General features: G+C 54.5%; 1 protein-coding gene across 2 annotated transcripts in view; it reads right to left on the reverse strand.

Moving 5' to 3' along the window:
- The window catches only part of TLN1 (talin 1), a 129,356-nt gene that overhangs the window by 34,553 nt on the left and 78,822 nt on the right, over positions 1-15,981 (reverse strand). For both annotated transcript variants that reach the window (XM_074952187.1, XM_074952186.1), the window contains 14 exons: positions 15,711-15,877; positions 14,271-14,399; positions 13,758-13,871; positions 10,889-11,002; positions 10,488-10,622; positions 10,246-10,374; positions 9,940-10,042; positions 9,259-9,467; positions 8,942-9,061; positions 8,079-8,276; positions 7,073-7,212; positions 2,137-2,230; positions 1,786-1,875; positions 558-680 (listed from right to left, as the gene is read on the reverse strand). In XM_074952187.1, coding sequence (XP_074808288.1) covers positions 558-680; positions 1,786-1,875; positions 2,137-2,230; positions 7,073-7,212; positions 8,079-8,276; positions 8,942-9,061; positions 9,259-9,467; positions 9,940-10,042; positions 10,246-10,374; positions 10,488-10,622; positions 10,889-11,002; positions 13,758-13,871; positions 14,271-14,399; positions 15,711-15,877 — 1,865 coding nt within the window. The remainder of the gene's footprint in view (positions 1-557; positions 681-1,785; positions 1,876-2,136; positions 2,231-7,072; positions 7,213-8,078; positions 8,277-8,941; positions 9,062-9,258; positions 9,468-9,939; positions 10,043-10,245; positions 10,375-10,487; positions 10,623-10,888; positions 11,003-13,757; positions 13,872-14,270; positions 14,400-15,710; positions 15,878-15,981) is intronic.

The following is a 15,981-nucleotide window of genomic DNA, read 5'->3' on the forward strand; positions in this document are numbered from 1 at the left end:
GGGGATGAGGCAGCGCGGGCAGGGGCTCTGGGGGACGGCCCACAGGGGAGGGACGGGGGGGATGAGGCAGCGCGGGCAGGGGCTCTGGGGGACGGCCCACAGGGGAGGGACGGGGGGGGTGAGGCAGCGCGGGCAGGGGCTCTGGGGGACGGCCCACAGGGGAGGGACGGGGGGGGTGAGGCAGTGCGGGCAGGGGCTCTGGGGGACGGCCCACAGGGGAGGGACGGGGGGGGTGAGGCAGTGCGGGCAGGGGCTCTGGGGGACGGCCCACAGGGGAGGGACGGGGGGGGTGAGGCAGTGCGGGCAGGGGCTCTGGGGGACGGCACGGGGGGGGTGAGGCAGTGCGGGCAGGGGCTCTGGGGGACGGCACGGGGGGGAGGGAGAGGGGCTCTGTGGGGCGGTGGGAGTGGGGACAGGTTTGGGGACACAGGTGGCAGTGTAGGGAGGGGCTCCAGGGCACGCAGTGGCCATGCAGGGACGGGGGCTCCGGCAGCCGGCCCCAGCGCTGTTGCGAGGGGCTGAGGCCAAAGGCTGGGCTGGGCTGAGGTCTCTCTCACCTGAGCAGCGGCCTCAGTGAACCCACAGAGTGCCTTGGAGGCTGTGCTGATCGATTCCCCGAACTCGGGCAGTTTGCTGTTCTTGGCATGCTGGGAAATTCCAGCCATGGCTTCGCCCAGAACCTGTCGGAGAGAGAGGTGTCCAGACACCCCACAATGCCCCCTGCGAGTGAGCATGAGATGGCTTGGCGGGGTGGACAGAGAGACAGACAGACACACTGCCCCCTGCTGTGTCCAAGGTCCACATTGTCCAGCCTTCAGCACCACCCACCTCTCTCTGCTCACACTGCTCATACCATGGCCCTGGGTCCTGTTCTGACCACCTCCCTCCTCTGCCCCCCCATCTCAAGGGCATCATGTTCAGGCTTCCTCTCCTCCCCGTCCAGGCCCTTCACGGCTCAACTGGCCCCACTCACCCACTCTTATGCCATTGCCGCCCTGCCTGGCTACTCCTTCCACAAACCTCTCCACTGCTCTGGGAGGCCAGACCCTCTCCCCTTGTGCCCTGATGGGAACCAGCCCGCTAATGCGGGGCTGCAAAGAGCCCAGGAGGAGAGCTAGGCCTTCAGCACAAACTTCTCTGCAGAGGTCTTATCCCTCCCTGCACTACATGGGTGGGTGGGGTACCAGGCACACTGCGGGCACTTCGGGGAACAGCAGGGACAAGATGCCCTGGCTAGAGACAAGCAGTCCACCTAGAGGAAACATGCGTCCCTGCCCTGGAGCTCAGTCAGGCCATGGGACCAGCAGCCCAGACCCTATGTTCAATGGGTGGAAGGGGTCCAGGCACCCAGGAGCACAGGGCAGGGGAGACCTCAGACACCGACTGGCATGAGGAGAACAGGAGAAAAGCCTGCCCGGCACTGCGGCTGGCCCAGGCCACGATTGGCCAGAATCCTGGAGATGTTGGTCTCTGCACAAGAACCCGAGCCCCTGGAGCATTCCCCTGGGCAGGGCCCTAGAGAGACCTGGGCTGCCAGGGACAGGCAGAGCCAGCACGGGCGAAATGGCATACGCATGGACATAGAGTGAGAGCAAGTCACTGCACCTGGCAAGCAGGAAGGAGCGGGAAACGAGCTGGGAGTGACTAACTCAATGGGCCTTCCCAAACAGACACCAATACCCACCCTCCCCCACCAAGCCCCAGCTCCCCACGAATCACCCACCCGCTCCCCCCCGATCCAGCTCCAGCCACGTGCCACCTGTGCCTCCATATCCCCAGCCTCACCTTGGAGTTCTCCATGACGCTGTCCAGGCAGTTGAAGTAGGACATGTCATTGACGGCCTGGGTGGGGTTCTCCAGCAGCTCCCGCACCGTCTGCAGGGGGAGACGTGTCAGAGCGAGCAGCGGGGGGACTGAACAGTGAAGCTGAAAGTCCCCCCTTATCCTCCATTCCCGAATGTTCAGAGCCACAGCCAGGCCCCCACAATGTGATCAGTAGGAAGGGCTCAGGGATACCATTCTCCGCATCACCCCCAGCGCGTCCCCCCGCCTCGGGCTGCCCCCCGCCACCCTCAGCGCGTCCCCCCACCACCCCCAGCTCTCCCAGTGCATCCCCTGCCTCGGGCTGCCCCTCACCTCCAGCTCCCGCAAGGCGTTATCACACTCCTTCTGGCCCGGAGCCTGCTGGGTGCACATTGTGATCAGCTGGTTAATGCTGTCGGTCACGGCTCTGCAAAAACAAGGGGGTACTTTTCATTCTGCCAGATGGAAGCAAGACTGCTCCCCCGACCTCACCGGGACCACCAGCACAGGCCATCATCCGCTTCCCAAAGCTGGAGTAACTATCCCTACTGTGAGCACCAACAAAACCCTCACTGGATGAGTAAACTGGCCCAGCTGGAAGCAATTCTCCGACTGCTACGACACTGGGATCCCGCATGACATCTCTATTGACATAATAGGCATCACAGAAACCTGGTGGAGTGAGGACAATCAATGGGACACAATCATTCCGGGGTATAAAATATATCGGAAGGACAGAACAGGTCATGCGGTGGCTGTGTGTGTGGGGAGGGGCGGGGAGTGGCGCTATATGTGAAAGAAAATGTAGAATCAAATGAAATAAAAATCTTAAATGAATCCACATGTTCCATAGAATATCTATGGATAGTAATCCCGTGCTCTAATAAGAATATAACAATAGGGATCTATTATCAACCACCTGAACAGGACAGTGATAGTGACGATGAAATGCTAAGGGAGATTAGAGAGGCTATCAAAATAAAGAACTCAATAGCGTGGGGATTTCAATTATCCCCATATTGACTGGGTACGTGTCACCTCAGGACGAAACGCAGAGACAAAATTTCTAGATACTTTCAATGACTGCTTCTTGGAGCAGCTGGTACAGGAACCCACATGGGGAGAGGCAACTCTCGATCTAGTCCTGAGTGGAGCACAGGATCTGGTCCAAGAGGTAACTATAACAGGACTGCTTGGAAAGACCCTAATATAACAACATTTAACATTCCTGTGGTGGGAAGAACACCTCAGCAGCCCGACACAGTGGCGTTTAATTTCAGAAAGGGGAACTATGCAAAAATGAGGGGGTTAGTTAAACAGAAATTAAAAGGTACAATGACTAGAGTGAAATCCCTGCACGCTGCATGGACACTTTTCAAAGACACCATAATAGAGGCCCAACTTAAATGTATACCCCAAATTAAAAAACACAGCAAAAGAATTAAAAAAGAGCCACTGAGGCTTAACAACCATGTAAAAGAAGCAGTGAGAGATAAAAAAGCATCTTTTAAAAAAGTGGAAGTCAAATCCTAGAGAGGTAAATAGAAAGGAGCATAAACACCGCCAAAATTAAATGTAAAAAGCTAAAAAGGAGTTTGAAGAACAGCTAGCCAAAAACTCAAAAGGTAATAAAATGTTTTTTAAGTACATCAGAAGCAGGAAGTCTGCTAAACAACCAGTGGGGCCCCTGGACGATCGAGATATAAAAGGAGCACTTAAAGATGAGAAAGTCATCGCAGAGAAACTAAATGAATTCTTTGCTTCAGTCTTCACGGCTGAGGATGTTAGGGAGATTCCCAAACCTGAGCCATCCTTTGTAGATGACAGATCTGAGGAATTGTCATAGATTGAAGTGCCATTAGAGGTGGTTTTGGAATTAATTGATAATCTTAACAGTAACAAGTCACTGGGACCAGATGGCATTCATCCAAGAGTTCTGAAAACTCAAATGGGAAATTGTGGAACTATTAACTATGGTTTGTAACCTGTCCTTTAAATCAGCTACTGTACCCAATGACTGAAAGATAGCTAATGTAACGCCAATATTTAAGAAGGGCTCTAGAGGTGATCCTAGCAATTACAGACCGATAAGTCTAACGTCAGTACCGGGCAAATTAGTTGAAACAATAGCAAAGAATAAAATTGTCAGACACATAGAAGAACATAAAAATTGTTGCGCAAAAGTCAGCATGGTTTCTGTAAAGGGAGATCATGTCTTACTAACCAATTAGAGTTCTTTGAGGGGGTCAACAAACATGTGGACAAGGGAGATCTAGTGGACACAGTGTACTTCAGTTTCCAGAAAGCCTTTGACAAGGTCCCTCACCAAAGGCTCTTACGTGAATTAAGTTGTCATGGGATAAGAGGGAAGATCCTGTCATGGATTGAGAACTGGTTAAAAGACAGGGAACAAAGGGTAGGAATAAATGGTAAATTTTCAAAATGGAGAGGGGTAACTAGTGGTGTTCCCCAAGGGTCAGTCCTGGGACCAATCCTATTCAAGCTGTTCATAAATGATCTGGAGAAAGGGGTAAACAGTGAGGTGGCAAAGTTTGCAGATGATACTAAACTGCTCAAGATAGTTAAGACCAAAGCAGACTTTGAAGAACTTCAAAAAGATCTCACAAAGCTAAGTGATTGGGCAACAAAATGGCAAATGAAATTTAATGTGTATAAATGTAAAGTAATGCACATTGGAAAAAATAACCCCAACTCTACATACAATATGATGGGCGCTAAATTCAGCTACAACTAATCAGGAGAAAGATCTTGGAGTCATCATGGATAGTTCTCTGAAGACGTCCACGTAGTGTGCAGCGGCAGTCAAAAAAGCAAACGGGATGTTAGGAACATTAAAAAATGGATAGAGAATAAGACGGAGAATATCTTATTGCCTTATGTAAATCTATGGTACACCCACATCTTGAATACTGCGTACAGATGTGGTCTCATCTCAAAAAAGATAGACTGGCATTAGAAAAGGTTCAGAAAAGGGCAACTAAAATGATTAGGGGTTTGGAATGGGTCTCATATGAGGAGAGCTTAAAGAGGCTAGGACTTTTCAGCTTGGAAAAGAGGAGACTAAGGGGGGATATGATAGAGGTCTATAAAAATCATGAGTGGTGTGGAGAAAGTGAATAAGGAAAAGTTATTTACTTGTTCCCATAATATAAGAACTAGGAGCCACCAAATGAAATGAATGGGTAGCAGGTTTAAAACTAATAAAAGGAAGTTTTTCTTCACTCAGCGTGCAGTCAACCTGTGGAACTCCTTGCCTGAGGAGGCCGTGAAGGCTAGGACTATAACAGGGTTTAAAAGAGAACTGGATAAATTCATGGAGGTTAAGTCCATGAATGGCTATTAGCCAGGATGGATAAGGAAGGGCGTCCCTAGCCTCTGTTTGTCAGAGGGTGGAGATGGATGGCAGGAGAGAGATCCCTTGATCATTACGTGTTAGGTTCACTCCCTCTGGGGCACCTGGCATTGGCCACTGTCGGTAGACAGGATACTGGGCTGGATGGACCTTTGGTCTGACCTAGTATGGCCATTCTTATGTTCTTACCAAAGCAGCATACTGGTGTTCACAAAACCATTTACAAGCTGCCACCAAGTCCCTCCCAGGAGGTTGTTACAAGTCCCACGCTCCCTGCCTGGGTGAGGAGTGTGCAGAACTCCTCAAGCAACATGAAGCAAGTGGTGATTCAGATATTCCCACGTGTCTTTAGATAACGTGAACATTTCTAGCAGAGCAAGATGAGAGCAGGGTACCATGGAACGGAACACGTGATGTCCAGCTGCAAAGGGCACCATAAGAGAGGCTGGTGCTGCTCAGAAGCCTCCAGCTAAGTGCCACCACCCAGTCTCTCCAGACAGCTTTGCTGCCACCTGGCACACACCACAGAGCTGGATAAGGACAGGAAGGATGAAGGAGAGGTGAAGAAACAATGGCGGTAATACAAACAGCACTACCACAAACTGAAGGAGACTCCCAGCCTTTCACCGAAGCAGAAAGAGAACGGATGATCCAAAACAATGCAAACAGGTACATCTCTCCTGAACTCCTGGAGAACCTGGGCAAAGCTATGGCGATTCAGCTTCGTATCTAGAGTCAGTCAGCAGAACAAAACACCAGAAATCTGGAGCAGAGGAAAAGCAACAGCCTTGCCAACACCTGAGAAAGATCCCTGACTTGCCACCACGTACTGCCCCACCTCTCTGCTAAGCTGCTGGTACAAATATCCCTCACAGAGCTGCCCCCACCCTCGCTACCCCGAGTGCAGATCAGGCAGGTTTCAGATCAAATTGAAGTGCTGGCACTCAGCACCGGCCCTGAAAATGGCTTCCAGGCCTGGCAGACCACAGGTGCGGTATTCCTAGATTTTCCTGCTGCATAGGACAGGATCCGGCACACAGGCCTCCTGTGCAAACTGTCACTGGTCCTACGGAAGTGGGTTGTCTGACTGTAGGCCTGTTGCTGAGAGGCAGCTGGTTTCAAGGTTCACTTGGACAAAAACACAGCTTCTGGGAGTCCAACAATGGTCTATCCTCAGGGCCCGGTTCTAGCACTGACACTTCCAGTGACCATCCCAGCACCACTCCCCGGCACTTTATTTACACAGACCACAGCTGTCTGGCAGTGCCGGACAGGGACTGCAAGCATCTAGAAGTCCTGAACGCTATGTGACAGAGACAGCCTAGGATTGTGGAAAGGGGAGACTTAACCTAGTACCAAAAAAACAGTTTCAAGCTGCTTCCACCTACACCAAAACAGCCAACAAACAGCTTCCTGGAGGGGGACAGGCTGGTCTATGACCCAGAGCCTGTGTATCTAGGTGTTATGCTGGCCTGAACCATGACTGTCAAGGAAAACTTCACCAAGACCTCACTGAAAATAGAAGAAACAAACTGAGGACCAGCCAGCTAGGTCTGTGTGGGAAGCCCAGGCGCAGACCCTGCCTTGTGTTGTCCTGGAGCAGAGCCCGTCTCCCCACTGTGGCACTAGCGGACACACTGATGAATGAAGCCATACGTGCAGGCTGCACCTGTCGGCAAGGGCTGCCTGGTCTCTCATGGCCTTGTACAATGCCCTTCCCCCAGTGATTCAATGGCTCAGACAGACTATCCGACTGTCTATGTAGATGCAAACACAATATATACATACAGGGTGCTTGATTGCCCAGCCAGAGGGCCCGGCACTGCAGGCACTCGCCCATCTCCCCCCCTAAAGGGCTGGTCAGCAGGGCACTAGACTGTGAATGGCATCTCCTACCGTGCAGCAGCCGCCAGCTGGTTCTTGAGGTTGGGGGCAGTGGGGTCTGCGGAGAGCGCCTTAGCGGCCAGGAGCAGCTTGCTGGAGGACATAGAGATGCTCTTCAAGTTCGACACCACCTGTGCCTGGTCCTCCTTATTCTGCAACCAGCCAAAAGAGCCACCAGTCAACCCTGCAGGTCACTCAGCCAGCTCCGCTCAGCCACACCTCCTGGCTCTGCCCACACCCCCAGCAGCCTCTGCCAGGCTCAACCCACCAGGTGCCCTCCCCAATTCAATCAGAACTCACTGGTGCCCTCTACCACCAGCCAGCCACCCCCTTCCCAACTCCACAAACAGCCGAACCGCCAGTCAGCTAACCCAGCAGTCACATCCCCACCTGGCCCAGGCACTGAATAGCCAGCCAGGCACTGCATCAGCCTCTCACACCAAACCCCCAGCCATCCCACCTACAGCCAAATGGCTCTTCAGCCACCCGGCCAGGCACTGGGGAGCCAGCCAATCCCCCAGCCAGCCACTGCATCAGCCACCCACACCAACCCCGCAGCTAGCCAAAGACTGTATCAGCTGCTCACGCCAACCCCCCAGCCAGCCACCCACCCAAGCCAAACCGCCAGCCATCCCACTTTCCTGCCAAATGGCTCTTCCGTCACCTGGCCCAGACACTGGATAGCCAACTGACCCCCCCAGCCAGTCACTGCATCAGCCACTCGCCAACCCCCAGACTAGCCAGCCACTGTACCAACCACCCACACCAACACACCAGCCATCCCACCTATCTGCCAAACACTCTTCAGCCATCCAGGCCAGGCACTGACTAGCCAACCATCCCCGGCCACTGTAACAGCTGCTCACCCCCCAGCCATCGACTGCCAATCAGCACAGCCGGCCAGCCACTCACCCCAACCAGACACCTATTGTACTAATTGCTCCCGTAACCCCCCTGCCAACCAACCCACCCATTAAACACCCCCTGGGCTGGTCAGCAGCAAGGCGCCTGCTCTTACCGGGGACTGGCCAGCCATCTCCACGCCAGCCTCCAGGAACTCATTGAAGTCCTGCCCGAATTTGCCGGAGGACTTGGCCAGGTCCTGGGGGGTGCCCCGGGAGGCCTGCACCAACTCGTTGGCAGACTGGTTCAGCCCAGCTGCTGCCTGGTTCAGCTGGCTCTGTGCCTCCTGGAAGCTCTTGGTGCTGGGTGGGAGCTGGGAGCAGAGACAGAGGGGTTGTGAGGGGGCGACACGCAGGAGGCGGGAGGTCACGGCCACAGGCATCCAAGCCCTGCTCCCTCTGGGCAGTGCAAGGAGCCCTAGAGATGGGGCACATCAATTCCAACAGCGGGGCTGGCAGCAGCACAGAGAGAGCCTGCCAGCGCCCACAGGCTGCCACCGCCTGGCATGCCAGGAGCATGTCGCTGTGCCAGGCAAAGCAGCCATGCTGCTCAGACTGAGCAGTGCCTGGCCAGGCGGGGCACTCGCCGGTCAGAGGGGGGCTTAGCAGGGTACGTTACTCCTCGTTCAGGGAGCTTCCCACTGAAAACATCCCCTGAAACATGGCCCGGGGGCATTCATAGAATCCTAGAATACCAGGGTTGGAAGGGACCTCAGGAGGTCATCTAGTCCAACCCCCTGCTCAAAGGGGCCCCCCGCAGGACTTGGGCTGGGCACTTCAGACCGCAGGCTTCTTGGTGCTGTGAACGTGTCGCTGTGGAGGCGAAGTGGGGCTGAACCTCGGAGAACGGGTGTCAGAGTGAGCAGCCAGCTCACGTGGGGTGGGGGCCCCTCCTGGACTGGGCTGCAGGGAAGGATCGATCCAGCCCCATGGTGGGAGGGATGCAAGGAGCATCTCCATCTCATCTGGCTGCACTCACCGACTGGGCCAGCAGCTTCTTGCTGGCCTCGCTCACGGTGCGAATGGCGGCGTCCACATCCCGCTGCCCCGGGAGGCAGTTCACGCAGCGGTTCAGGGCCTGAGACACCGCCTTGGCCACCTGCCAGGAGAAAGGGACAGCCAATCACATGTGCACACGCCTGCTCCTCCCTGGTACCCCCTTCCCCACAGACCTGTCCCTCGAGCGTGAGTGGTGGGCACCTTCCCTCAGCCCCACTGCTGGGGGGACTGGGGCTGGAGGGTGCTGCTGGCTCTCGGGGTGGCCAGGTTGGGGGACGCTGGGGGCCCCACACTCACCTGGGCCAGGCGCTGCTGGCTCTCGGGGTCACCCGGCTTGCCCACACCCTTGCGTGCCTCCTCGATGAGGTTTCCGGCTTTATCCATGACGTCGCCAGCACACTCCAGCATGGCACTCTGCACCTGGGGGTCGGACGTGTTGGCTGCAACGCCGCGGGCAGCCTGGCTGAGTGAGCGCAGGGCCTGGGCCACATCCCGGGCAGCGATCCCTGGGAGAGACATGAGCCACTGACCCAGCCTGCAGGGAGCTTCCCTGACCCACAGTCACAGACATTGGGGAAACCCCTCCCCAGCTCAGACATCCCTTGTGCAAGCAAGGATCGGCCTCTGCCTTCAGCGGCCCAGAGCCGGACAAGCCTTCCCATTTCTGGGCCACAGGGCCGGCCCCACTTCTCCCCCGTTTCTTCCATCTGGGCCCACATGGCTGGCCCCTTTCCCCTGCCTCTCCCATCCAGGCCAGGGGGCTGGATGGTATTCCTGCCCACAAGCACTGGCCACAGCCGTTACATTTGCCTTCCTGCTGTCACCCTACACTGCCACGACAGGCTGTCAGCCCCAACGTGAGCCACTGAGGGCACGTGCGCACAGCACCCATCACCGGGGCAGGGCTGTACAGGGCCACAAACAGAAGGCAGGCCTGCTCCCGCTCCCCTGCCCCTTTGGAGGGCTCTGCCCTGGTACCTGTATAGTTCTCGTTGCCCTGGGCCACCTCCCCCAGCAGCTGGGCGATGGCAGAGCTGACGGCCTTCGTGCTGTTCCCCAGGTCCTGGGCGCACTTCTCCATCTGGGGGCAACCAGAGAGGGTTCACCCATCACCCCACAGGTCACCCCGCATCCTCACCCCCTCCCCACTCCTTACCCCAGCCCCCACGCACCCATCCTCTTACCCCCACTGCCCAATCAATCCCGCCACCATCTCACAGCCCACCCACTGTCCCTCCTTCTACCTGGCCACCCACGCACCCATCTACCTCCCGGAGCCCTTACCGTCTCCCCCGGTAGGGGCTTGAGCTTGCCATCTCTGGCAGCAGCCTTGGCTTCCTGTAGGTCTCGTTCCAAGCTCTGCACCATGCTGAGCGCTGAGTCTATCTCCAGGGGCCCACAGGTCTCCTGAGCCTGCAGCAGGAGAAAGGAACTGAGCCACATGTGCAGCAAACCCTGCTCCTGGCATCTCTACTCTCCTTTCTCAGTTAGTGCCCTCAGGGGCAGGCCAGGGAGGAGCCACTTACCTTCTGGGCAGCTGTCCGGAGCTCAGCAAGGGCTGCGGCCAGGTTCTTGGCACACTGGCTGAGCTGCATGGCAGAGGCCTGGTCCGTGATGGTGGGGACAGAGGCTTTGGCTGCAGCTACCATCTTCCCACCAGGCTGTTGGGTGGAAAGGATAAACCATGAGAACAGGACAGAGGGCGGCACTCCCATCCCATGCCCAGCAGAGCCCCCACAGTTTGGAGGGGCAGGCAGGGAGATCCCAAATTCAGGGGATGGAATCCACATGTGCTAAGCAGACAGAGCCACTCAGCTTGCCACCAGGGTCAGGAGAGCAGAGGGTGAGGCCAGCCTGCACCAGAGACGAGGTGAGGGGAGTGCCAGGGAGCAGGATCCCGTGCCAGTGGAGGGAGCCCGGCTGGTACCTGCAGGAAGTTCTGGCTGGCCGCAATGAGCGCAAGCTGAGCGCTGGGGCTATCTGGCTGGGACTGGCTTCCTCGCACACCCTGTACCAGCATCGGGATCTGATCCGCCACCACCTACAACCAGACAGAAGAGTGAATCAGTGGGGAGCCCAGAGTGGGCAGCGGGACAGGGAGAGAGGGGGGCATGAGTGAAACGCACCGCAGGGTCAGGGAGTGGTCCCTATGACAGGCCTGGGGGCAGAGCTGGGCTCCCTGAGGACAGGCCATACAGAAGGGTGAGCTGGGACACATTGTGTGGAGAGCAGAGTTGGGACCCCATTCCCTTTCCCAGCCAGGAGAGGCCACTCCGAAGCAGGGACTCAGAGCTGAAGGCCAGGAAGGGACCAGCAGATCCCCTAGTCTTATCTACTGTGTGGCACAGGCCCTTGAATGCTGCCCTGGCCCCCCTACCTGGAGCCCCAGAACTTGTGTGTGGCTGAAACAGCTTCTGGGAAAGGCAGCCAGGCTGGATCAAGAGACAAGAGATGGAGAATCCAGCATCACCCACTGTGGGAGTTTGCTCCCAGGGTTAATCACCCTCACTGTTAAACATTTGAGCCTTATTTCTAATCTGAATATGTCTGACTTCAGCTGCCAGCCAGTGGTTTGTGTTCTGCCTATCTCCGCTAAGAGCCTTTTCTCCCTGGGGAAGGTAGCTACACACTGCAAGCAAGTCACCCCCTGACCTTTAAGCAGATTGAGCTCTTTGAATCTCTAACTAGAAGACTTTTTTTTTCTAGCCCTTGACTCTTTTGTAGCTCTTCTCTGCACTTTCTCCAATTTTTCAATATTCTTTTCAAAATGCAGACACCAGAACTGGTCACAGGATCCAGAGTCAGTCTCACCAGAGCCACACACACAGGGGTAAATTCACCTCCCTGTTCCCCTTTTTATACACCCCAGGGTCACATTAGCCCTTTGTGCCACAGCATCGCACTGGGAGCTCCTGGACAATTGTCCACTGGGACACCGAAATCCTTTGCAGAGCCACTGATTCCCAGGGTACAGCCCCAAGTTCTCAGAGGTCTGGCTGCACTCTTTGCTTCTGGATGGAGAACTTGGCATTTGACTGTATTAAAACATTTTCTTTGAGTGGGCCCAGCTTATGAAGTAACCCAGATCACTCTGTATGGCTGTCCTGTCCTCCCCATTATTCACCACTCCGCCAATCTGTGTCATCTGCAGATTTTATCAGCAGTGATTTTATACTTACTGACAGATCATTAATACAAATATCAAATAGTGTTGGGCCTAGAACTGATCCCCACAGAACCCCACCAGAAACTCCCCCATTCAATGATGATTCACCATTGACAACTACTCTTTGAAATTCACCCGTTAGCCAGATCTTAATCTAGTTAACATGTACTTTACTGATATAAGAGGGCTAATTTTTAATCAGATCATGTGGTACAAAGTCAGACCCTTACAGAGGTCTCAGTATATTACATCTACACAGTTACCTCTCTCAATCAAACTTGTAATCCCAACAAGCAATGAAATAGGGTTTGTTTGACAAGACCTGTTCTCCTCAAACCCAAGCTGGCTGACATTAACTATGTTCCTGCCATTCATTTCTTTACCTGTTGAATCTCTTATCGCTTTTCCACCGTTTTGCCCAGGATTGAGGTCAGACTAAACACTTGACTCAAGCTCTGAAATTTCCCCAGTATTCCAAGGTTTATTACAAATCAAATCAGCAACGCCAGAGATCTCCTCAGCCAACTCTTCTAGGACGCTTGGGCGCAGGTTATCTGAGCCTGCTAATTTCAACAGATTCGTCCCTACTGGATGTTGCTGAACATCCTCCTTAGTTATTAAAGGATTAGAAAGTACTTCCTCTTCCTCGTGTGATACGAGTACATCGGCCGGCTTCTTACCAGATACAGAACATGTCTCCCTCTTCTGCATCATTCACTGTTTCACCATCTCCATTTACTAATGGGCCTATGCCACTGCTAGGCTTTATTTTGCTTCCGATAAGTGAAAAAATTTCTTACTGTCAGCACTGCCACCCATAGATTTCTCCCTGACTTTAGCTTCCCTTATCAATGTTGTGAACTTTACAACTTACTATTTATACTGATTGCTATCTACTTCTCCTTTCTTCCAGTTGTTAATATATACATATTATTTCTAGTTGTTGCCTTCACTTGCCCCCTTAACCAGGACAGCCTTTTAACCCAAGTTGTCTTCTCTCATGATCATGGAATTGTGGCTTTTTGGTTATCTAATAACGCCCCCCCAGCCAACCAGCGAGAGGGTGCTCCAAGAGCAGGGTCCTTCCCCATTCCTGCCAACGTGGGAGAAGCCATTCTGAGAGCAAGGATACCCCCCACAACCCTGGAGAAGTTCCTCCCATCCCGAAAGGAAGCACTCCAAGAGCAGGGACCCCCCACAATCCCTCCAAACTGGGAGAGGCTGCTCCCATCCCCCTGCCAACCTGCGAAAGGTCACTCAGAGTAGGGATCTCGCCCACATTGGGAGAGGCCACTCCCACCAACCCCCCCCCCATGTGGGGGGAGCCGCTCTGGGACCCCTAAGCAGCCCCAGGGCTTGGGCTGCAGGACTAAGATCCTGGCACCGCATGCTACCTCCCACAGTTGGCAGTGAAATGCTTCCCATGGGGCACTGCAGCTCCCCATGCCCCTTGGGGCTGCTCCCGTTCCCAGCTCTGACACCAGGGGGAGCACGGGCTCAGAGTGTGCCAATGTCGGGCAGAGGCAGGGCAGCAGGCAGGGGAAGGGCTGGGTGAGGTGACCCTGCACTGCGACTGCTGGGACAGGGTGGGGCGGGACACGCAGGCGGCCGGGAATGCCCTGCTCCTTACCTTGCAGCTCTGCACCAGCTGCTGCTGCGCTGCTGGGTTCTTGTTGGAGGCAGCAGCATGCTGCGCGGCGGCGATGGTCTGCGTGGCGGAGGCTGCAGCCTGCTTGGCTGTGTGCTGGCAGGGAAGAAGCAGCAGGTCCATCAGAGCTGCCTGATGCCCAGGCTGCAGGGCACAGGGAAGGGGGCAGCCCGCCCAGCAACCCCAGCCAAGGGCTCCCTCCTGACACTGGGGAGCAGGAACCGCCCTGTGCAGCTCTGGGGGCCTGGCCAGCACAGACCCCGCACTCGGGGACACCACACCCCAGCCAGCTGCGGGTGAGATGCAGACACCAGCAGAGAAGCTTATTCCCAGAGCCACCCCAGGCCCTCTGGTCAGGGAGCCGAGAGCCCATCCCAGCGTGGCGCGTCGAGAGAAGGGGACTCTCTGCTCCAGAAAGCCCACTCCTTACAGGCTCGCTTGTCATCGGGCCCCTCTGCCCTCCCTGCCCCCTGGCGGCACCCCCAAGCATCTCACCTCCAACTTGTGCACCAGCTTTTTCTTGATGGCATTCTGAGCTGCGGCGTTGGTCGCTATGCGGAGCCCCTCAGCTGCTTCCCGGAGCCGCTGCTGCTGCTCCTCGCTGTCTGGGTGGGCTGCAGCCCCCTGGGCAGAGCAGGAAAACCCATCAAGCAAATGCCTCCCAGGCGGCACCCAGCAATCTCCCCTACTCTGACAGCAGCGGCTGCATCTCACCCTTAGCAGCAGAGCCCCCCCCAACTCGGTTCGCGCAATCCGAGCCCCGGAGGAGCATGATGCTTCTCCTAAAGTGGTCAGTAATGAAAGTAGTATCAGCACTGCTATTCAAATGTCAGCATTAGGTTTCAGAGTCAACAGCCCTATTGAGATGCATGGAACCGGCAAAGAGAACCTCAAGGACTGAGAAACAGGAATCAGCCCCTGCCTGGGTGTAACAAGGGGGCTGCTGTTTTACAGCTTTGGAATCCCCTCCATGGTGCAGCCTACAAAGAGAATACCTGTATATGTTTATACAAAATACTGATATGTAAGTACGCCCAAAAATCTATTTCTTAAAAATACCCTTGACAGTCATCAAGTGAAGCCTAATACAATAGAAGTAAAGTGAAGTGCGACAATTTAAAGGCAAGTTAAGAATAAGTTCAAACATGTTTCGGTTCAAACTGGTCTTTACAAGTGTTTTAAAGTTTTAAAAAATGTTCTGTATATTAATAGTTATTAATACGGTACTTATGCAAATGTAAATTAAAATAATGCTTAATGTTAAATGGGCAATAAAAAGTATAAAATGTAATTATATTAGCAAAAACAAATAGAGTAAAAAGTAAATTTAATGGTAATGAATTAAAGTAAGTTATAATTAATTATATGTAATTTTAGATTAGGCACATACATCCATCTGCCATCAAAGCAATGTTAAAAAAAATTCGCCCCATTCTCCTCATTTAGGGACTAACTGCCCCTAAACACATCATTTCATCTTAAAATGTAAGTATAAGGTTACCTTATAAGACCTGCCTGCTTACCTAACTACTTAATGGAAAATAGCTTTTAACTTTATCACTCACTGTCACTCACAGCCACCCCCCCAATGTAATTGTCTGTAACAGCCCCAAAAGCTCAAACCTTGAAACATTCAGTTTAGTTTAATTTTAAATAACTACAGACATTACAGGGGCACTCAGGCCTGCAGATCTGCACAGAGCAGGTCCTGGGGTACTTGTCTCTCTGCCCTATATGCTGAATGCCTCACAGACCCTGCCCTGCCCTCCCCAGGCCGCGCCATGCCTGCCCTCAGCCTTAGAGCCGCAGCTACTCTCTGCTACTCCTGGCACCAGGTCAGGGCTGTCTGCCCTGCACGGGCCAGGAGCTGCACTGGATTTCCAAAGGAAATTCTAATCCTGTCTCCCCGCCGGCTCCGCCCAGAGTGCTGCAGACCTTCGCTGCCTCCACCATTTTGGCTGTGGCGTCGGCCAGCATCTTGGCGGCACTTAGCAGCTTGCGTGAGTTCTCCAGGTCCGTCTCCCCCTCGGCGTCAGCTTTGATGGCATTTACGAGGTCAGAGGTTGCCTGAGCCAGAATACGAGCCTGGCGCACCATTTCCCCTGGGGACCAAAGGAAGAGCTGCCTGTCAGTAAGCCCTGGGCATCCCCCACTTGCACACCACACGGAGCTGCAGAGGGGTCAGCCAGTGCCCCCCCTCCCCAAG

This window comes from Natator depressus, chromosome 5, assembly GCF_965152275.1.
Source record: "Natator depressus isolate rNatDep1 chromosome 5, rNatDep2.hap1, whole genome shotgun sequence".
Classification (NCBI taxonomy): Eukaryota; Metazoa; Chordata; order Testudines; family Cheloniidae; genus Natator; species Natator depressus.